The 24,031-nt window shown below is 29.8% G+C and overlaps 1 protein-coding gene across 5 annotated transcripts in view; it reads right to left on the bottom strand.

Moving 5' to 3' along the window:
* The window catches only part of LOC105279114, a 164,577-nt gene that overhangs the window by 45,839 nt on the left and 94,707 nt on the right, over positions 1 to 24,031 (bottom strand). For 3 of the 5 annotated variants that reach the window (XM_026972193.1, XM_026972194.1, XM_026972196.1), the window contains 3 exons: positions 3,044 to 3,228; positions 2,543 to 2,621; positions 2,336 to 2,457 (listed from right to left, as the gene is read on the bottom strand). In XM_026972193.1, coding sequence (XP_026827994.1) covers positions 2,336 to 2,457; positions 2,543 to 2,621; positions 3,044 to 3,228 — 386 coding nt within the window. The remainder of the gene's footprint in view (positions 1 to 2,335; positions 2,458 to 2,542; positions 2,622 to 3,043; positions 3,229 to 24,031) is intronic. The other 2 variants (XM_026972195.1, XM_026972197.1) reach the window with 2 other exon arrangements.

Raw genomic sequence — 24,031 nt, 5'->3', positions numbered from 1 at the left:
ACGAACAAATGGTTCCGCACTGAAATAGGTAAAAATCGGAAGGAGCAAAGTCTAGACTACATGTCAGGTGTGGTAGGACTTCTTACTCAAGCTTCAGTAAGGTGTCTTTAGTCACGAAAGCTGTTTCGCCAGCTCCACAGACGATTGGGCTGCATCTTCGGCGAGTAGAACTTTCAAGTCCTCATCTTACATTTTCTGAGGTCGTCCACAGCGAGGTTTGTCATTAACGTCAAAATTTCTTCTTCGAAACCTTGCAACCAGGGTTGGCATGTACTTTTAGGTACAGTATACTCACCAGGTTTCGTAAATAACTCTGCTTGTTTCAGTAGCACTTTTTCCACAATGAAAATAATGTAGCATGCAGGATATATACCTTTTCAATCTTCATTTTCAATTAAATTAAAAATGTGTTGAAGTAAACAAATACAAACTATCATATGTAGAATTGAATGCAGATTAACCAATAGTATTAACGTAAAACATAAACTAGTTGAAAAGATATGTCAGAATTTACGTTAGAATTTCAGCGTCATCTAAAACATGGCCCCAGGAACTTATACGCAGATCTAATATTATTCTATATTAGGTGTAAATTAATTTGGTGCCTTTAATTTTTCAATTTCTACTAAGTACTTAAATCTAAATATTTTCTCACTCAATTGCGGTTTTAAGGTTAAAGAACTTTCACTATATGAAATACCATAACATTGTAGAATGATCAACATAATTGAGAAAACAGTACTAATAGTGCTATGGCTGTTGATAAAATGCACATTCGGTATTGCAATCTTCCTGCATTTTAACTGAAAAATATTGCTGACGCAACAAAAATAATTTGGTCTTTTGACGAAAATAGTAACCTTATAAGACATATAATAGACATAGAAGTGATATCAAAAGTTCTGTGAGATAAACTTTGATCTAAATGACAAACCACTAATTAATTTCAAAAATTTCACAATGAAGAATTATAACAGCCATTATATAAATTTCGCACATACAAGAAGAGTATCTTCCAGTGGTAGTAACCCGTCAAGCCATTTCTATCTACATCAATTAGAAAAGAGATAAGGAAGAAAGATAGATTCCACATGTGCTGAATGTCAATAACAAATGTTTCGATATAGCTATAGCTTTGCTATCAATAACAATTTCGCCAATTTGATTTGAATTGGAGTGCAGGAGGCTGTATACTGATTAAGGACTTTGCAAAATCGTTTTGCTTCATGATAACGTTCGGATATGTTACGAAGAGACAAAACATATCATTTTTAATATCAGTTGAAAAATTCTACCGCACTCGATTTATTCTCCAGACTTTGCTCTTTCAGATTTTCACATGTTTCAGTTGTTGTAACATTAGATTCGTTCATATTGCATGAACTTTTCGTGTTGATTTATTCTATCTTTTACCAATTACTATTCTTTCCTTTTTTCTCTCTAATGCCTGATGCATATCTATTTCAAGAAGTACGAGAATTGTAAGTGGTACAACTACAAAACCTAGACTTATTATTTAACTGACACACATTTTAAAATAATGGAGGATGCTCGAAAATGCTTTAATGACATTATCAATTCTAAACCATCAAGTTTCTGTTGCAAAAAAATTCAACAGCTGTCTGATAGATAACAAACTCATCGATAAAGACGGAGATTATTGTGGTTATATCCTTTCTGTTGCTACTTTAATTTTTTATTAAAACGGCGCCGAATTAATTTGCACACATAATATTTTATTATATCGAATACATTTGTTTCATTATATTGGATTAGTCAAAAAGTTCGATTCGATTTTTGCAACAAATTTTACTTTATTACATTCAGTAGAAACAAATTATGTATCAACGTAAATATCATCGTTGCTAATGATTAGACATTATTGTCTATGGTATAAACTGTTGTTAAATAGAGTAAAATAAGAAGGCATAAGAATATATTATTCATGTTTGGCGCCTTATATAATGCTTCCATCTAGTTTATCTTTTGTTAGTTGTATTCTCGACAATGTTAAGACAAAAGAATAAATTTGATAACAGCTCTTTCTTCCGCCGTGACTGTTGTAGCAAAAGGACATGTTGACCATTACTTTCCGCCGTTTTTCTTCCGAACCCAATCCAAGACATTATCAACATTGTCGCCTATATCGCATGTAAATTGAATTGAAAAATAAAAAATCGAACCAAACTTTTTAACTGGCTCAATATTATACAATATTTCATTTAAAGATTTGATAAAATATTTGAGTTTCATCTTTTCGTCTCTTTCTGTTCTTTTCTTAATAGTATTACATTTCGTATTTAAGAATAAGTATAAATATAATCAATATAAATACCATAAAAGATGTCGATTTACGATGGTCTGCATTTTTTATAATTTTATTACAATCATCGTTACATTCAATGTGGTGGGATATATAATTTGCCATATCTTCCTTATCATTATGTTTACTTTCTACTAAAAAAATATCATTTTAATAAATATGTTCTTAACATTCCCGTAAGGTACTTAATACGACATATTAAGTGAATTCCTTACGTACTTATGGTATATTTTGCCAACGAATCATGCAAAACATTACTATTGCTATCCACACGCTCCTTTTGGAATTTATCTATGACCTAAAATAACATAACAATAACTTTAACAAAATTTAGATTAAGTAGTGCACATTTTAATTAAGGGTCGGCTATCTCGGCTGTTTTCTCAAGGAATAAATTGAACACTCTGCGACGTTAAATTCGAAAACCAATATGTCGATAATATTTTCTGCAACTTAATCTCGCCAGTAATAGTAAGAAATGCAACTATTATTATGATAAATAAATCTGTAACCATTTTCGAGCTCTTTTCCGAATTTCCTTTGCCGAACGTTTTTTGCATATTTCATATATGTATAGGGTTTATCAAAAGTATGACAATCCCGAAATATTTCGAAAAATACGCATTTTTGTGAAGAATGTGTATATAGATAATTATATAGTGGGAATTTAAAAAATTTAAGTAAAATTTTAAGTAAAATATCTTGATATATCCTATTAACCTTATTAAGTATTGCGGTAGCAAGGAGGTCCTCGTAACTATGATCGGCGATGGCGCGTCCTTCTCGAAGATGTGTGGCATCCACGGATGCATCCAACTCCGGTAACTTCCGAGCTTCCTCCATAGCTCGCTCGACAATTTCTCTGAGAGCTGCATGAGCTAAAGCTGGATCCGTAGATGTTTTATCTGAAAATAAAATCGAAAGATTTTGTTGTAAGTGATATTATTATAGTACGCGATGACAATGATAACAAGAGTGTACTCGTACATTCATTAGTATAATATGCATTATTACAATTATGTTATTAATTAAATATAAATAGATATAAAAATAGACATATTTTTTTATGATATGATATATCACAACTATTTTAGTTCCCTATCTGTCGCATCCGCTTATGAGAGCTGGCATACAGTTGTCATATAGCACTGTACTGTAGATTAATTAATTCTGAACAATCTGGCACATAATTTTTTATTTTGCAGTATCAAGTGATATCATTTCTATTGTATAAATGCCTTGAATTACACACATACATACAGTCTTTTTAGGTTTCGGCGTAATTAATTTTTTTAAAGTTTTTCTTGTACAACCATCTCTTGATGAGCAGTTGTATCATGACGTTTAATATTTCAGCTGGCCACCCAAAATTAAGCACTGGTTCGCCTGTGTTAGTTTTAACATTAAATATGACCTATGTGAAATGAGCACTTTTCTAATAAATTAAGTTTTCCATACATAGAATGTTAGCATACGTTTGTAATTTTTTGCAGTAACTAATAATAATTTCGTTTATAATTTAAGGTAACATATGAAATAATATTTTGAAGAAATGCTCAATATAAGATAACAAAGTTTCGATATAATAATGATTCAGAATCATTTGTAGTTGTGTGTAGTTTCGTTGCACTATTAATAAGTTAGAAAAAATCAAAACTAAATATGAAATCAATAGTTAACTAGTCAAGTACCTAGAAACAATTCAGGTTGAATATTTTTTCCAAATGCATACTCTCTTATCACATGACATTGAAATACATTGGCGTGTCCAGGTCGCATTGGTCATGTATTCTTGTAACTTTGTACAGTATCTTGATTTGTACTGTATCTTGATGATTCAACGTCGTCATGTGATAAGAGAGTATGTATAGAAAACATTTGGATAAAATACGCAAACTGAGTTGCTTCTAGATACTTGGTTAGTTAACAATTGATTTCATATTTAGTTTTGATTTTTATAAATACTTTTTTAAACTTTTTGTTGTAATAATAAAAACTGTAAAAAACTAAATCTTTTGCATATATCTGATAAAAGCACTAGAAATAGCTACAAATGATTCTAGATCATTATATATCATCGAAACTTTGTATCTCATAGTCAAGCATTAGGTGCGCTTTTCGAAAATGTTATAACTTTTTCTGCATTAAACTAGAAACAAAATTCAAATGACTCCTGTATGTTGCCAGTATATTCACTAATTGAAACATCCTTTTTATTATTGACCAAAACTGGCTATACAATTAATGATCATACACACGACGTTTTGACCATTGTTTTTGGTCCTTTTCAAGTGTGAATAACTCTATTACGTCACAAGTCATTTTCTAAAACTAAATATAATATATAAATTCTTATAAATGACTTCAAATAAAAGCAAAGTTAAGGAAGTGATGAAACTTAATTTAAACCAGTTTAAACATGCCATAGATTTAGTACTGAGTTCTACAAGTTTTAATTTTAATAGACACTTTTGTGAACAAGTTTTTGGAAGTCCTATAGGCTCTCCACTGTTATCTATATTAGTTGATTTGGTGTTAGATGATCTTGAGACACATTGCATTAATGCGCTTGATTTTAATCTACGGATATTTTACAGATAGTTTACAAATTGACGACATATTCACTATTTTACCTAAGAATAAACTCCAAAAGGTTCTCAATGTTTTTAATAGTTACCACCCCAGGTTAAAGTCTACTTATGATTTTTTTATTCGGCCTGAATACCGAGAGCAAGGATCTTGGTTGTTTCAACACAATAACACATCGGCACATAAATCCGAGATTGTATGCAATTTTTTGGCATCACAGCAGAAAAAGCATCACAGTACTCCAACATTACCTATATTTATCCGATTTATAACTTCTCCGTGTAACTTCTGGCTATTCCCAAAACTTAGTTTGACGACGAAAAGAAAGCTGTACTATCAATTCAGAGAATCCAAAGAGCTTCGACCGCGGTTTTTGAGACGATTCCGAAAACGAAGTTTAGTGACTGCTTCGAAACTTTTTTTAATCTTCCAGCATTACATTAGTCAGAAGAAGGATATTAGAAAATAAGGGAATAAGAAAAATAAAAACTAAACAAATTGACATCTCTCTCTCCCTCTCTCGTATTTTTATAATATTTTAAATATATAGTATATATTTAAAAGTTTTGCTACATATTACGATGAATAAAAAATTTAAATATTGCTGCATAATTAAATAATCAACAAATTTCATTTAATAATCAATGTGTTATACTCTTCACTTATAAAAACAATTGTTAGGTACTGAGTAGATAGTTATAATTCTATTTCAGATCTTTCGAGCATTTTAAGTTCGAGTTTCAGAAGTTTCTTGTTGTCTCAAGAAACAATTCATTCTCACGAGCGCACTTTCTTATTTTCTGCATTTAATTGTCCTACTTTTAATTGTTTTATTAGTATTAATGAAAAATACTCAAATGCGAAATACTCAAAACTTTTAATCGTTTTATTAGTATTACTTATATAAATACTCAAATGTCACACGCTTCATGTCATTGAAAAAAGATTGTCACTTGTATAAAAAATTATTTTACATATACATATATTATACTTTTTGAATATTATTGTAATTTATAAGCAATTAGAGTGATGGATCATGAATTGATTAAAATTGTATAAAAACCGAATACAAAACTATCGATCATAGACGATCCATCGCATGTTGCAATTGTATATAGGATACGGTAAGCGAATCACGATTATTAGCTGCATTTTTTTTATATAATCGAATCATAGCCAAATAGCAGAATATAGTCAATGTCACGTAAATGCTACCACTTCTCCATCGTAAGTTTTTCGATATGACCTTGCGGATGATGTATGCTCGCGTCTTCGCGGTCACTCCTCTCGTCAAGAACTCTCACGATTTCATCTCGTCTCTCTTTCACTCTTTCTTTTCCTTTCGTGTATCTTGTTCGGCATAGATCGCAACCGCTAGGTGAAATTCACCGACCTCCTGAGCTCTTTCCACGAGAAATTCCAAGCACATTTATTTATTAGTCTTTAATCTTTGAAGTAATACAATTTTTATTTTACTTCATTTTTAGCTTTCAGATTTCAGATAATGCTTGAATGACAGTATTCTAAAATTGTTAACTTTATTGCTTATGTTTGTGTTAAATTATTATTAAGCACTAAAGATTAACCAACAAAGTATCGTTATTAATTAACATTTTTACTTTGCGAAATTTTATGTTTACAAATTAACGTATATTCTTATAGCTCTTCATAAAAATTCTTAATACAATAAGAGTGACTACAAATTGATCAATAAATCTTTTATCGGAAAAAATTATATGTTACTACCGATCGTATTATTGTTAATGTAGTATGTCATAAGAATAATATAAATTATTTATAACATGTAGTATAATAATAATCATTTATAATACGTAGTAATTCTGTGTAATAATAATCATTTATATGCACGAAATACAATATATATATATATATATATATATATATATATAATAATTTTTCTATTGTATTTCGTGCTTGTCCTCGATGCGCAAAAATTATTATTAGATTTGTTTTATTCAAACAAATAATTTAATCAAAATGATAATGATAAAATATTTTATACATAATGTGCCATTGCTAGACTATGTAACATAATAGTTAACATAATATTTATTTCCATTTTTCTTATTTATCAATTTAATATCGCTTGATATAACTTAATATTATTATTTAAAATAATAATGTAACAGTAATATAAATTGCAATAAATGACATTTAAAATAAATGCTGTCGAACTGTTATTTTCATTCTACATTACGTAATTGTTAAGAACATATAATCTTTATATTTAATTAATATAATTTGATTAATGTCCATTTTTCATGATTTTATCATAAGATATTTTGAGATAATAATACCAAACGTTTTCGTATATTAAATATTTGTTGTTCACATAATTATTCTGTTTAACAATTGTCATTTTAATGAATTGCTTATGATTAATACTCTGCTTATGATTAATACTCTAACAATATCTATTTATATATTTATATCACAATAAGTTCTAGTTTAGTTCAAAATAGTTATAAAACCATGCAAATATTTGAGTTTATTATTTTGTTAGTTTAATTTACTTTAACATTGAATTTAAAGGAATTATCGCATTTTTCCCACGTGTTTTTCTATAAATTTATTTAAAACTCAATTAATATTACTATTGGAATATTATTCCGTAAAATAAAAAAAGTTGATTCTTTTCATCCTAACTCGTCTAAAATATCCTTATAAATAAATATTTCGTAACATCTAATTTTTTACATAAATTATTTATTAGATACAGATTTATTAGATAAATTCGGCCTAACGCAGACTACTACGAGAAACATGTGCAAAAGATCAAATATCAAATTTGTGCACGAAATACACATGAGTGGACTAGTTAGAACTAATTAGACAAAATATTTACCATTTTTTCTTGCTATGAAAATGTAGATGAAATAGGCGACGATCAAACCACCGATCAACATCAACATCTCTTCGGTCAGCTGCAGTTGCACATTAATTACACTTTTTCACATCCCATCTGATGCAACTATTTTTTTCTCTCTTCGTTTTTCTTTTATTTGTTCTTTAAGAACACCTCACAAAAATTTAGAATGCACTGAGTTGAACACTTATAAGTACACGCATCATATGTTTCAAACCTATAATGATATTGAAATTCATTTATCAAACTTTATTGCTTCTCGCGCAAATTCAATATTTTTAATAATGGTAAATATACACTTTTATACAATTTTTACGCTTATGTCAGAGGTAAAATATTAATGGCGCGTCCGTAATTCGTTGAAAAATTTAATAATGCATTTCTTAACATCTTTTATAACAAAAACAGTTTAATCCTTAAGAAATGTCTTACGCGTTTTATCGGCATCTGTACATGAAGAAAACTTTAATTTATTTATTTTTAATTTATATATTGTTGTAATTAATAAAACATTGTTGGAAATAATTATTTTTGATAATAATATTGGATTGACTGAAAAATTCGTGCAAAGTTTTTTAATAAAATTCAAATACAAAACTTTATATTAATTCTTAAGTTTTGTGTTTAAAGTTTGCTTAAAATATCAGCATGGACTTTCCCATCAAACGCAATATTTTTAAATCTCACATTGACTAATGAACGTTGCAACTAATGTAATTAGTTGCAATGTTTAAATAATCTGATTTTAGTAATTTCGCGTGACCTGCATTTTTTATATTGTACATTATTATATGTATATTGTATATTGAAAATATTTCTATAATAATTACAAAGATGAAATTAGTAATTTCACTATGTGAAGAATAAATGAATACATGAAAGAATAATTATTAAAATGTGAAGAATAAAAATAATAATAACAATAAGAAAAATGTCTAATTTAAGAAATAAAATAAAAAAAATACACATCGTGAATTGTGAGCTCAGTGTTAAATATACAAAAACCATCAACAGAAATTTCAACTATGCCGAAAAGCGATAATAATGAATTTTGTGAACGTATTAATAATATATTATATATTGAAGACAACAATTAAAGTGAACACAATACATGATAGAAAGATTAATCGTGGATATTGAAGTTCTTTTATACGTAACATGTACCTATTATTATATACGAAGCTTACGTAATACTTTTATACACGCGCGCGATGACGTTTGCATTTTTTCCTTCTTTTTCCACACGCGAGTGATCTTTAAATTCTCATTTACATAGACAGCAGAGTAGCGGAATAAATAAGATTCAACATTGCTAATATTTGAACTTCGAGATTTCTTCGAGCAGTTTGGTTTTTGTCAATTCTCTGAAGGTGACACGATCGAAGAAATTGACAAATAGTCGATCAATGCGTCAAGTTTTCTATCCAAAGGTCTTTGCGTACATGATTTTCATTTGCATGTGGATCAGATCAATATTGCATGGAAATATGTAAATGCCATTATATAAAATTATATAGTAACACTATGATACAAAAAAATAAATAGAATTTTCACATTTATTCTATTTCAATTATAACTAGGTACTCTCCTAATATCAGAAACAAAATATATAATATAATATAATTCTAAACAATTCTAATATAATTCGAAAACCTTAATAAGTTTTTATTTTATTTTAATATTGAGATTATTCTACTTGCTCATGTGATGGCATTTTCTTAACCAAATTATGTTTCTTATTATGTAACTTTTACAATATAATAAATAACTTTTACAATAAAAATGAGAGTTTTACATTAGATATTTAATTAGATTTATATAGATAGATGAATTGCGATATTAGAGTAAAAAACATCTTGAAATTATGAAAATAGATATACGTGTACTATATTATATCTGTTTAATTTGTGTTATATCTATAGGTATAATCCATTTCATAATAAGTTTAGATTTTTTAGAGAGCAAAATATCGATTCTTTGGATTATAAATATTGATAACTTTAACTTCCTTAAAGATATTCTTTCAGCAAATGATTTAATACAAAAATACTTTATCCATGAAATATTGATAAAATAAAATTATTATTATATAAATGCTATGCTATCAATCGACGAATAAAGCATCGCAGTATCTTTTAAAACGATATGTAAGAATACTGATACATCCATAATTATAAAATCAGTCAATTCTTGCACTTTGACGTTTTTATCATCTTTGCATAAAAAGTAAATGGATGTATCGTGACTAAGGTTTCATTGAAATTCGTCATGATTTATGTCATCTTGGAGTTCATTTCGTTTCATGTAGTGTTTTTTGCAACTAATAAAAATTTAAGAATAAAAAATTGTGACGATAACGAGAATGTATTGTAATAATTTTTTGCTTTTTATGAGTTTGGGAAATCTTTTGTTCTTATATTGAGTTCCCGAGAAAAAATGGACCTATGTGATCATATATGATCATATATAATTGGCTATATATAATAAAATCCGAAAATTTAAAATTTAATTTAATTTTATATGATGATATATAATAATGTCAAAAAATTGGCGCGATATGATTTTATATTTTATACTACAATCATATTTGATTAGATCACATTATAGTTGTATATGTATGAAGAGATCCGATAAACATATCTTATATTATTTGATCATATATAATAATATGTAAAATTTTGTTTGATATGATTATATCTGTATACAATCATATTCAGCTAGATCTGATTACACATAAAACCAGATCTGTTCAAACATGATTACATTAAGATAAGATCATATCGCGCCAAAATTTGGACATCACTATACAAAATAATATAAAATTTTATATGCCATCAGATCTTTTCAGATCTTATTATGTATATTTACATCTGATCATATTATATCCATTTTTTCTCGGGTTGTAACAAAAGTCTGTAGCGTTGTTTACTTTTTTTAATGAAAAAAGGATGACAAGTTCTGGAAAGATGGAATCATGAAGCTATCACAAAGAAGATGGAAAATGTAGAAGACGGCGCATATAATTGAATAAATATTTATATATGCATATATATATATATATATTTTGTCTTGGACTTTCACTAAAATAACGCTACAAACTTTTGTTACAACTCAATACAATGATACTTATTATTATCTAACTTTTTATGAAATAGATTTTGATTTATGCATATTTTTATATGCATAAATATTTATCTAATCTTAAATTCCCCTTTTCATAAGAATAAAATATATACAATTATAGATAATCCTCATAAAGTAGTCCTTTATTTGCACACAGTTGCAAAGAAAAAACAAATTTAATGAAAGAAACACAAAAGTTTTTTAACAATGTTTTCTTCTCTTTGACACTGAAAGTATTAAAAATATTAAGGAATATCATCACATATACGAACACGTCATATATACGAAACCTGAGTAATATTCAAAATAGGAATCGACAGTGCATGCTCAATAATGCAATTAACTGCTTGACTATCGACATGTCTTTCGTGTCAATTTCAGAATGCCATTGAATGCCATTAAACAGAAAAAACTTAACTTTATGTTTCACGATGGAAAATTATTTTTATCAAATTATCATAGATGATGAAAAGTGTATTTTATAGAACAATTTAAAATGAAGAAAGTCATGGCTAGAACAACGCCGAACAACTGTCCAATCAATTGCTAAACCAAACATTCGCGAGAAGATTTTGCTATACGTTTGGTGAAACATGAAAGATGTTATGAGCCTTTACAACCAGCTGTTATAACAGCTCGCTATCAATAACAGTAGACAAAATGATGAGTGATGAATTGAAGTGCAAGAGACACTGGTAAAGATGAAGGATTGCGCAAGATACTTCTCCTCGACAACACTCATCTTCCTCTCATGTGGTAAAAGAGACTAAAAACATCATGTTTAATTTGGATTGGGAAGTTTTGCTACATCTGCTCTATTCGCATAACTTGATCTAAACGAAATTTTACCGCTTACGGTTGCTCCAACATTATCTGTATGATATACATGTTAAATCCCTTAAGGAAATACAAAAATCAGTAATTTTATTAAGTTAAAATCTTCTACTTTTCTCTATAACAGAATTAAACATTTAAGTAAAAGATGGCAAAACATGGGAAATAATGAAGAATGTTTTGATAATTAAGATATTATATTAATTATATTATTTAATTAAGAGATAATACTTTTTCTATAAATAAAACTTAATAAATAAAATTTGATCTGCAAAGAAAAGCCACGATTTAATGAAAACTCATTAATATAAAAATAATAAATAAAAAAAGATAAGAACAAGATATTTTAAAATTATTATTATGAAAAGTATATTAAATATTATTTTATAATATTATACCTGAGGAAAGAGAGTTAATCTCCTTATAAATTTACTAAAAATTTTTAATAAAGAAGAATTTCATAATGACCATGCAAAATTTGGAATATTTCATAAAATTTAATAATTTATTATTAACATTTTCAAAATAAAACATTTATTTTTAAGAATTTAATTTTTTTAAAGTTCTGTATCTATCATGGATCCTATTTTAATAATTTTCGAACTCGCGCATTTACATTTCAATCTGATCCAAACATATTGAAATATTGTAAATACAAGAAGTTTTTTCACTTATAGTTATTATTTTCATTTATTATATAAACAACAAACTCATCTGTCAGGATGATTCATGGGAGGTAGAATTAAAAGCGCCGGTAAATATTCAGAATGAATATTCAACCTTCAAATCGATTTCTCGAACGTGAGAATACTTATGTTCGCTTCCTTCCGCCTGAAGGCGATATCTTCTCTTATCGCGCTGTCGTAATTAATGTTGGCCTTAATATTTTGTTACAGCACAAATAGACGCTTCTTCTCATTTCCGCAAATTGTCGAGAAACCATCAATTTTATTTCTTCCGACCTTTCGTACGAAAATAATAGAATCGGTATAATAACGTATTTTACTGAAACTATATCATATAATTTATATACTTTTATTTTCATTTTTTATCTATCCTATATAATTATTTTATATGATTATTTACATAAGGAATAAATCAAAGCTTTTTATTTAATTATTTATTTTAATTGTTGATTAATATTTGGAACCTTCTAAATTTTTTAGTGAAATATTTTAAAAGGATGATTGCCGTCATTAAATCAAATCAATAAAATTCCAAGTTCGCCATATTCATCGAAATCGCTTGAAGATAGAGAAGAGTGATGATTGGAAATACAATTTCACGAGACATTTCCGTCACGAACTCTTTCGATTCACTTATTTCTTAAAACACAGGTGATGATGAGTTTTTATCGATCAAAATATTAGTTTAATGATTATACCCGAATACATTGATAAAATTATATGACCGATAATCAACATTTAAGATTTCCGTGATATCTCGCGATTCGTTATATTCGTTTCAGATCTGCATTTCGTTCCTTCCGCACCACAGATTTTCTAATCGTGACTGGTTTTATCACCACGCGAAATCTCACTCGCGCACGTTCTCATGCCGCTCGCTTACTCGCAACTGAGTTCCAAAGACGACACGCACATCGCTGTCGCCGACGCCGTCGCCGTCGCCGTCGCTGTCGTCGGTCGTCCTCGTTCACCTGAATATAGTGTGTACGACCTATGGCTTCGTCATAGCGTGGAATCAGTCTCGCTTTTGCGAGAAAACATGTGTTTATCATGAAATTTGTGCGTTGCTAGATAGAAAACTGTATGATGCATTAATTAAAAAAATCTCCTTTTACTAAATTAAAATATAAAAATTTTATATCATTATTTATTGTTCTATTTTATTATAAAAACATAAAAATTAATTTATTAGGAATATTTTTATTTATTAAAAGATATATTAAATTTAAAACAAGATTTAAAGTTTTTACATGTATTACATAAATTACATTAATAATTATCTGCAATTTTATTTTAACATAATATACCATTCAAATTCATATTCGTGAAGCTATACAAATTATCTGGCAAAATCAGATACGATATGTGCAATACGATTGCTGTTTGCGTTATTCGCCACGTTATAGTTTCATATAAGATATGTTATCGCATGCACAGTTCTGTATCTAGAGTTCAGTTATACGAACAGCCGGGGCTTTCTTTCCCAAGTAGATTCAGAAAGACCGCTCACTCTCATGCAACCTAAAGCAAAAGTCATTCAGATTACACGAAACTTGATCTCCTATCACTTCCTGGAGTGCATTCTAAAAACTTTAAATAAAATTACACATTTAATAAGTGGAAAATATTCACGATTAATAAAGGAAATATACAAAATTGTATAATTTTTCAAGAAATTAGCATTCTTCCTCATTATTACGTAAATATATATATATATATATATTTATTTTAAATATAAAATTATACAAGACCGAAAATTTATTTTAATATAATATATTTATTTTAATATAATATAATATATTTAATATATTTATTTTAAATATAAAATTATAATTAAGCAGATTGCGCGAGGAATTTATAATTGCCTTATAACTAAATTTAACAATTTAATGTAAAAATAAATTTTCTAGTAAGTTATATAAATTAATATAAATATATTAAATTATAATATAAATTATGTAATTTATATATATATATATATATATATATATATTTACATCTATGATAGTTGATCTCAAAAGATTATCCATTATAATTTTTCATATAATTCTTTCACTATGAAATTTAATCCGATGTGAACTGTATCGTTACAAGGACAGAAATTGGCTTCATGTCTAATTTCGCAAATTTCGCGTCATGAATAACTGATACGATTAATCGATCGGAATTGCATTAAATGTCACTCCTAGAGTTGCGGAAGTGTCGCGGAACTCGTTTTCCTTATCTGCAAACTGTAAATGTTGCTTTTACTACGCCTGAATTTTCTTGTTAATTTACCTTTCAAATTTACTTTACATAATACTTCTGATATACGAAATAAAATCATAAAATCGATAAGAATTTATGAAGACATTATTTTATTAGAAATATTCCAGTTTCAACTTTTGTATTGTCAGCGATAAAAAAATAAGAGGCTTTTGTATAAAGTGTTTTATAAAAGTTTGCATATTGAATAAAGAATATACATCGTGTATAACTAGCTCTGCTAACGTTCTGTTACACTCAAGACAATCATTAGCTTAACAAAAATCATTCTAAGAATATGTAATTATAATAATTCTACATATTTTCTATTAACTAATGAGTGAATTAAGCAGAAATCTAGTCTTCAAATAAAAACTAGCATTATAGCAATTTATTCATCAGAAAAGAATCGCAAAATTTGTTTGTGCTTTTCATTATACGTGTATTTATGTATTAATACTTCTATATGTATAACCAATGATTTAATTATTTAGAGACGGGGAAGCACTGATTACTAATTGGTATAGAAAACCAACATTCTCGGGCAGGTACATAAACTTTTGCTCTAATCATTCAAACAAACACAAGATCAGTGCTATAACTAGTTTGATTGACAGAGCAATTTTACTTTCTGACTCTCATTTCCATGCATAGAACATTGCAACCGTTCGTGAAATTTTACTAAATAATTGTTATTCATTGACATTTATTAACAAGCACATAAGTAAGAGAATCAAGAAAATTAAGTATAATGACGCTTCTTTTAATAATGTTGACGCACAGAATAATAATGACGTTATAAAAATTCCTTACATAAAAAACTGGAGTGAGAATATTAGAGAACAGCTAAGTCAATTTGGTTTTAATGTTGTGTATGGTATCCATAAAAAGCTTGATTATGTGATAAAGAGAGGAAAAGATTGTTTAAAAAATGCGCTAAAAAAGTGTGTCGTCTACAAAATTGATTGCGAGAATTGTAATGTTTGTTACATCGGAAAAACAAAAAGACACATAGAAACTCGGGTGAAAGAACACAGACAGGATATAAAAAAGCATGACAATAATAATTCTGTTGTTAGTAGACACAGAATCTGCAATAACCATAACTTCGATTGTAATAATGTAAAAATTCTGCATCAAGAAGACCATCGCAGAAAGAGAGAAATTGCAGAGATGTGCTACATAAAGCAGAGTGATAGTGCCATCAATTTACAAAATGACACGGAGAGCTTTCCATGTATATATCATTTTATTTTGAAGCATATGTGAGGGTAAGACAAGTTGTGTGTGGTACTCACAGTACGTGTTCGACTAGACAACAGAATAGGTCATGGATTGCTCGCTGATGTGTCAGAGAGGTCCTTTGTAATGTGAAAAAATCGTTTTCATGCAGTAAGTTTTTAGCGTAATAATTGAATTTAGTTGATCTATTTAGTTGAATAACGTTTACGTTTGTTTTTAGAAAGCCATTTTTATATAGTTTAATGTAAGATTGATGGATGGGATATGAATCGGTTCTAGACAAAATCGATTTCATGTAGTTGAGATAGTCACTTGAAAAGGACCGAAATTGTTGGTCGAAACGTTGTGACGGTGTTGTTTGTATTAGCCAATTCGGTCGAGAATAAAGAGGATTGTGTTTAATTATTTACGTCTAAATCAACTTAAACCATTTAATGAATATGTTGTTTAGCTGAGCATCTTAGAATTATCTTTTTTAACGATCAATTGAATTTTCTTCACACATATTGGATTACTTTTTAGAATTCAAAACGCCAATATTTATTTTCTCGATTTCTTAATTATTATTTCTTAATTATATTTATTGTTTGTGTTGTATGTTTTTTTCATATCTGTCTCATGAGATTTCGAATAATTCTTTGGTGCAATAAATATTTTTATAATTAATTTAGTGATTAGAAATAACTGTCCGACTATTGATCAAGAATTATTAAGAATTAATATCCTTGGGCTGTGAAATATTAGATATTCAATAGAAGTTCTTACGATTAAATATATTTAACATATTTATGATTTAGAAATTTTGAGCTAAATTTTTGTCATTAAAAATTCAGCTTTTGCTGAACAAAGATTAATTTTTTGTTTCTTTAATTGTCTTGTATTTTATATTAGATATGATTATATCAGATATAATAATAATGTAATTTTATAAAAATTTTGGATAGATAAAAAACGAATAAAAAATGAATATATATTTGTTTTATATCAAATAATCTATGTTTGTAATTGACTTCAGTTTTACTTTACATACTCATAGTATTATATCATCATCAAAACTAAAAGTAGTAAACATGTTTACAGAAAATACTCAAAGCAGAGTTTTTTAAGAAAAAAGAATACTGTTGTATTCTACAATGACAATAAAATATGAAGTTAATAAAGAATATTTCATACAGTTTTCGAAAATACTGAATATTTCAAATCTTCTCATTTGCGTTAGCGAGATGACTCATCTTTGTCATTGCCCAATGATAATAAATTTGCAAGTCATCATCATTTCAGCACAGGCCGATAATCTTGGTTTTCGTGTTTAACAAGATCAATTAATATTATAGAAAGGCAAAATTATGCGGACGATGAGTTAATAAATAGGAAAGTCACGATAATTACGAGCACTATGTTTTATGTAATCATACCATCAGAATATGGCAGATGTAAGTATAATGATAAGTATACGGAGAATGATGGCTGATGAAGCAAGACCAGGCGCATTGTTCTCATCGGAATTATCGCGCTGACAAGTTAATAATTAGTATATGTCATCAAAGAGGCAATACGCACGTACAATTTTCTTCTAGTAATATGACAATAGAATATTTAAAATACCTAAAGACTATCGTGCGTTCTTTATAAATCAAGAAATAAAAATAAAAACAATTGTAATTTAACAATTTACATGCATAAATAATGTTTGACTGAATTTGTTATTTGTTTTCTTTACCTCATTCATAATTACTTGTACAATCAGATGTTTACAGTTTTATGATTAATTAAATTGACAATAGCAATACGATTCAAATGCTTAAAAAAGTTTTATATAAAAAATATCAGAGTAAAATAGCATTCTTAAATCTCTAAATTGTTATAAATAGAGTGACAATCTTTGTATCAAGTAATATACACATGTAATATACACATTTTAAGAAAAAATAATAAATAATGATTACAAAATTTTTTTGACCTTCGCGCTGTTGTTTATGCTGCAATTAGATTTAACTTCCAGACTTGCAGCTGCATTTTCTGTAACGATCAAATTTTATTTCCAAATTTTTAAATTTAATTGGCCAATCAAATTCCTTCTACTCGTTCCATCACCTTTTCCCTTATTGGTAAATTTCCACCTATATAGGATGTCCCACCTAACTTGAGCATGTTCAATATTTCACTTGTTTTTAACGAAAAAATATCAAAGGAAAACTTCATTTGGTTTGACAGAATAAATATTATGAAAAACAAATCATTTTTCCCAAGATCATATTTTTCGAAATTGTAAGACCACCGATATTTTTTAAAAAAGGACTTTATATTTATATTTTTTATTTTTATTTTTATCATCGCTATATAATAGCTTCTGAACCATTATATTAATAATATTGTCCTTAATTTGTCAAGGGCAATGGCCTTGAATTTGGCCATATCGGTGATTGAATTGAATTGAAAAAATTCAGAAATGTATGAGAATAAATATAAATAATTAAATAAATACGATACATAAAGAAAATTTGTTTTAATGAATGTTCAAAAGAATGCCCTTGGATACATTTTTGTAAACAATAAATGAACAATTCTCTGGTTCTTCTCACAATATACATATATATGACTAATATTTGAACATGCAGGTTTAATACGTTCTTTCATATTTTCTGTTGTGGGAATATCATTATAAATAACTATTTTTTTATTATAAATAATAGCGTCTTATAGAAAAAATCCATTGATGTAAAATCAGACGACCGAAGAGACTATCGAATATTTACACTGCATTCCAATGTTATGGAAACTTTTCCGTTAATATTTTGCAGACTATAAGTGCATTGTGAGCTCGACATCTGTTGTTGATACTACATTCAATATCTTTGAGCTCTAGAAATATCTTTTAATAGTTCAGATATATCAGCAATCAAAACTTTTGTACATTTTTGCCTATTAAAGTGCCATCTATGGAATATGGTACAATAATCAAAGATCAACATTTGTTTATGCTTCATGTTGGTATATAACAATTTTGGATTTTCAGTGGATCAGTAATGCATATTCAATTGTCCATGATTAAGAGTAAAGATAACTTAATTCATAAACATACGTTATTAAAAAATATTCATTTCTTTGTATTTGTGTGATATTCATTCGCAAAAATTAATGTCATTCTAAAACTTAATGTCATGAAGTTCCTAAGAGATGGAAAGAGATGTGAAACGGATGATATAATATTAGAATATTGATGTAACATTTGTTTTAGAAATGCCAGTATATACATTCTGTCAAATAAATACCGGGAAATGTTCAATAAAACACATTAAAACGTACGTCCTATCTATACTTTGTGTAAACTGTATATGTAAAGTATTTTTGTATTGAATGAAAAGGGATATTTATAATCACTCCGCTAATGTGCAAAACTGTAAACATATTTGTTTTAATATTACCAAATACAAAGATTTACGAGTCATTAGTGAAAATACTCAAGGCAGTACAAATTTAGAAGAATGCATGTCCAATGCGACCCGGGCACGCCAAGTATTATTTCAAATTACAAATCCTCAAACTGAATTGCTTCTAGGTACTTGGTTAGTTAACTATGGATTTCATCATATTTAGTTTTGCTTTTTAATGTACTTTTTATTATTGTACTTTTTAATGTACTTGGCGTATTTTTTTACCTTTGTAAGGTTTTTTAGAGGGATATATTATAGTTCTTAAAATTATACGAAAGGAATTTAAGAATGTTTTAAGAATAATTATCGATGAAGTTTCAATGATTTCAAACATTACTGTAATGTACATACATCTTCGATTAACAGAGGTATTTAATACCATGAATCGCTCAAATTTTGCCTAGTTTTATGTATTGTTTTTTTATTTACTTGGCATTGTGATGCAACTGATAATAGATGGTTCGGCAAACAACATACAGGGTGTCCCACAACTCTTCATTAATATTTCAGAGAGTGAAAAAGGATTGAATATTGAACAAAAAGTTCCTTTTCCGATTTTGGCTCAGACTATTATTTACCGGGCGCAAAATGCGCTCTACTTTGCTAACTTATTCATTATTACGAATCTCACAAAACAGTATAGGAGTTTTTGGTTCAACTCAACTCACACTATCGCAACGACCATGCGAACGTTGACTAGAATTTTACCGGACATGGTATATTTCTTGTAAATATATTATAATAAAAAAATATAGTGAAAGCCTATATTTATATCTTTTATCTATATTTATATCTTTTATCTACAATTGTAGGGATCGCTTGGTGGGATGTAAGGGAATGATCAACAGCATGTGTCTTGAACGTAATCAAGCGACGCGGTAGCGTCGCGACGCCAAGTACATACAAAAACAAGGTTCCAAGTAATGAGCATCACTGCATAGACGTCGAGCGTTGCCAAATTCATTGCATAAACATCGAGCGCTACCGTATAGCTTATCCGGAATTTCATGCCAAATTCACATCAAACAAACTTTTGATTAAAATATCTCAGGAACTAAAGCCATATTCAAAAATCTAACGGCACTTTTATAATATAATGTGGATACAAGCTTTCGATCGCGACCACTCCGAATAAGATTAGTGCAGTTAATGCTGAGATATTGTAATCGTATGCTAGAATTGTGACGTTTCGTTTTTCTCCATTTCCATATTCTGGTTCAGACTCACGTACGTATGCTCGCACGCATACAAGCAAAGCGATTTTGTCCCTCAAGGTGCGTTTACACATGCACGACTTATTTAATTTGGTAAATATTTACCCTTGGTCACCCTCCACCAATGACCTTGACCTTGACATATGTTGTCAAGGTCACCCTCCTGAGTGACCTTCAAGAGGTTTTAGCTGTCGCTCGTTGTTCGTTAAAAAGTTATTAACAAAATAAGTTCAGTAGTTTTGTATGAATTTCCGACTTTTCACACGAAGTAAGGACTTGAATTTGACATATATTACAAACGTCACTCCCGAGAATAGTTAAAGTTATAGAATAGTTAAAGAAACTATTCTATATATCAACGATTCCACTGCTTGAAATGATTTTTAAATCAGTGAATCGTTGATATATAGAATAGTTAAAGTTATAGAATAGTTAAAGAAAATATTCTATATATTAACGATTCACTGCTTTAAATGATTTTTAAAGCAGTGAATCGTTGATATATAGAATAGTTAAAGTTATAGAATAGTTAAAGAAACTATTCTATATATTAACGATTCACTGCTTTAAATGATTTTTAAACCCAGCAGCCAAATCTGCGCGTACAGATTTTTGCCAATGTCTGTTCGATAGAATATGTGAGCAGAGAGGCCACAGATTGGGTACAAAATCCACCCAGTAAGCACACTGTCAGCAGTATGCCGACAGATTGGCAGCAGATTCAATCAGAATAATGCAACAAATCCGGTACCATCTGTGTCCGCATTAAGATTGTGTTCTGCCAGCAGATCCTGCTTATAACATGATCTGACAGCAGATTGGCAGCAGAAATAGAGCAGGATCTGTGCAGTGTAGGTGGAAGCAGATTGGCGACAGGAACCGAACAGAGCCTGCCGACAACCTGGCGGCAGAAATAGACCAGGATCTGCGCAGTGTAGTCAATGTTGAAGATTATACAGATCGATTTATCATGTAAGATGCAGCAATTGTCGCGTAAATTAACGCCGAAGGAGAGCCTATTAAATTGTATCCTACGATAATCAGAACAGTTAGTACCACTATTACGTGGCATAGATACGCGAATAGACGAATTAATATCACGACTATCAATTGTGCCAGATTATGTCGGCAGGCTCTGTTCGGTTTCTGTCGCCAATCTGCTGTCAGATCATGTTAGCAGGATCTGCTGGCAGAACACAATCTTAACGCGGACACAGATGGTACCGGATTTGTTGCATTATTCTGATTGAATCTGCTGCCAACCCAGATAGCCAACTCTGTCCAAAACAGATCTTATTACTTCTTGCTACAAATTTTGCTGGCAATAGGGAAGCAGATTTGCTACACGAGTTGTTTTGCGTACATATGTGAGCATAATGTCGGCAGATATAACACAAAATTTGCTGACATTATTTGATAGCAACTTGGCTGCAGATTACGAACAAACCTACTAATATAACTTGATAGCAAATTGACGCCAAAAACCGTGCAAAGTCTGCGTAGCACAGTGAGAGAGCAAATTGACGCCAAAAACCGTACAAAGTCTGCGTAGCACAGTGAGAGAGCAAACTGACGCCAAAAACCGTACAAAGTCTGCATAGCACAGTGAGAGAGCAAATTGACGCCAAACACCGTACAAAGTCTGCGTAGAGCGGTCTGAGAGCAAATAGACGGTCACCAAGCGACCGATAGATGGCCAGGCTAGGCGTGACGTTCTCGCAAGAAACATTTGCGTTATCACCTCATAAATAACCATCCGGAAAACCGATCGAGTACTCTTTTCTTCTTCTTTTCTTTTGAAACTTTTGAAATCATTATTGTTTGAAGTGATATTTCATTTCAAAAGAGTAAGATTCCACTACACGAAATTTAGAGAGTAATTCATAAAATATAAAAATCTAATTTTTTACAAAAATATGACTTAACTCTGTCTATCTTTGAGGTACTGATATATAGAATTGATAAATATTTTTCTGATGGTTTCTGAAACGTTTTTTTCTCGAAAAAGAAACGTTTCAATAAAATGGTTATGAAACGTTACGTTAAAACGTTTATGAAACGGCTTTAAAACCAATGTGTGCTGCCTGGGTTGACGTCAATTTGCTCTCTCATTGTGCTACGCAGACTTCGTACGGTTTTTGGCGTCAGTTTGCTCTCTCACTGTGCTACGCAGACTTTGTACGGTTTTTGGCGTCAGTTTGCTCTCTCACTGTGCTGCGCAGACTTTGCACGGTTTTTGGCGTCAATTTGCTGTCAAGTTATATCTGCACACTTTGTTGACAAAACCCGAGCTTATTGCGGACACAGATGGCACGGAATTTGACATGATGTTTTGAGCGAATTTGATGCCAATTTGGGAACACTTTGCTGTCAAATGGCTATCTGGGAATCTGTCGACATACTGCTGACAGTTTGCTTACTGGGTTGTTAAACTTTGTTGTATACAAGTTGGGACTTTTTATGTACTTGGCGTATTTTTTCACCTCTGTGAGGTTTTTTTAGTGGGTATGTATATTTACGGTTTTAACACAACGCTGAGAGATCCAACTCAGACTACAATTCGACAACAACTGACTCCTGCTTCGCTCGCAATTGCTCCTTTTATATGTTGGTCGGCTCTGTATCAAACGCTTTTTATGTTCTTCCGAATATATCAATGCGACGCCGCATGCGTCACCGCTACCATCAATTGCCGCCGCCGCTCACAACAATGAAAACGGATAACGCACTCGGCGGTGGCGACAATCACACGCGGTGTCTTTTAGTTTACATAACAACGCGCAATTAAACTTAAAAGAAAATACCGATACCACACAATATTATGTTATTTCGTAAAACTTCAATAATTTCTTCTTTTGCTTTTCCTTGTTTAGTTAGCAAATTGCTGATATGTTTTATCAAGCGACGCGGTAGCGTCGCGACGCTAAGTACATAAAAAAATAAATAGCCGCATGAGAAATTGCCGCTTGACACGGCACTGACGCGGCATCGTTGAGGCGCTACCAAGTAGCCTTATCTCGAGTTTTGCCTTGTCAGATTTTCCGATGAAATATTCTCGGAAACAAAGATCGTAATAAAAAATCTAATGATACTTTTATTATATAATGTTGATACGACCTTTCGATTGTGAGTAACCCGAATAAAATTGATGCAGTCACTCTTGAGATCTCAAGTCGAGTCCATGTAAAAGTGGCACTTATAAGGAACAGTATTCAGTTTTCAGTTTCACATACACACGACACAGTCAAAGCGAGTTTGTCCGCCAAGGTGCGTTTTCATGTAACTAAGGTGCAGTGACTCGCTTGGTAATAGGCTTGATAGTAGGTGTATCGCCCTAATTTATTCGTTGGTAAAGATTAACGCGTGCTTAGGGGGATAAGCATGTAAAAGTTGCCCCCGCAAGTATCAAGTCCAGATTAGCACCATAGATTGGCAACTATGTGACTAAGTAATCC

Source organism: Ooceraea biroi, chromosome 9, assembly GCF_003672135.1.
Source record: "Ooceraea biroi isolate clonal line C1 chromosome 9, Obir_v5.4, whole genome shotgun sequence".
NCBI lineage: Eukaryota > Metazoa > Arthropoda > Insecta > Hymenoptera > Formicidae > Ooceraea > Ooceraea biroi.
This window is presented reverse-complemented; position numbering and strand designations above follow the sequence as displayed.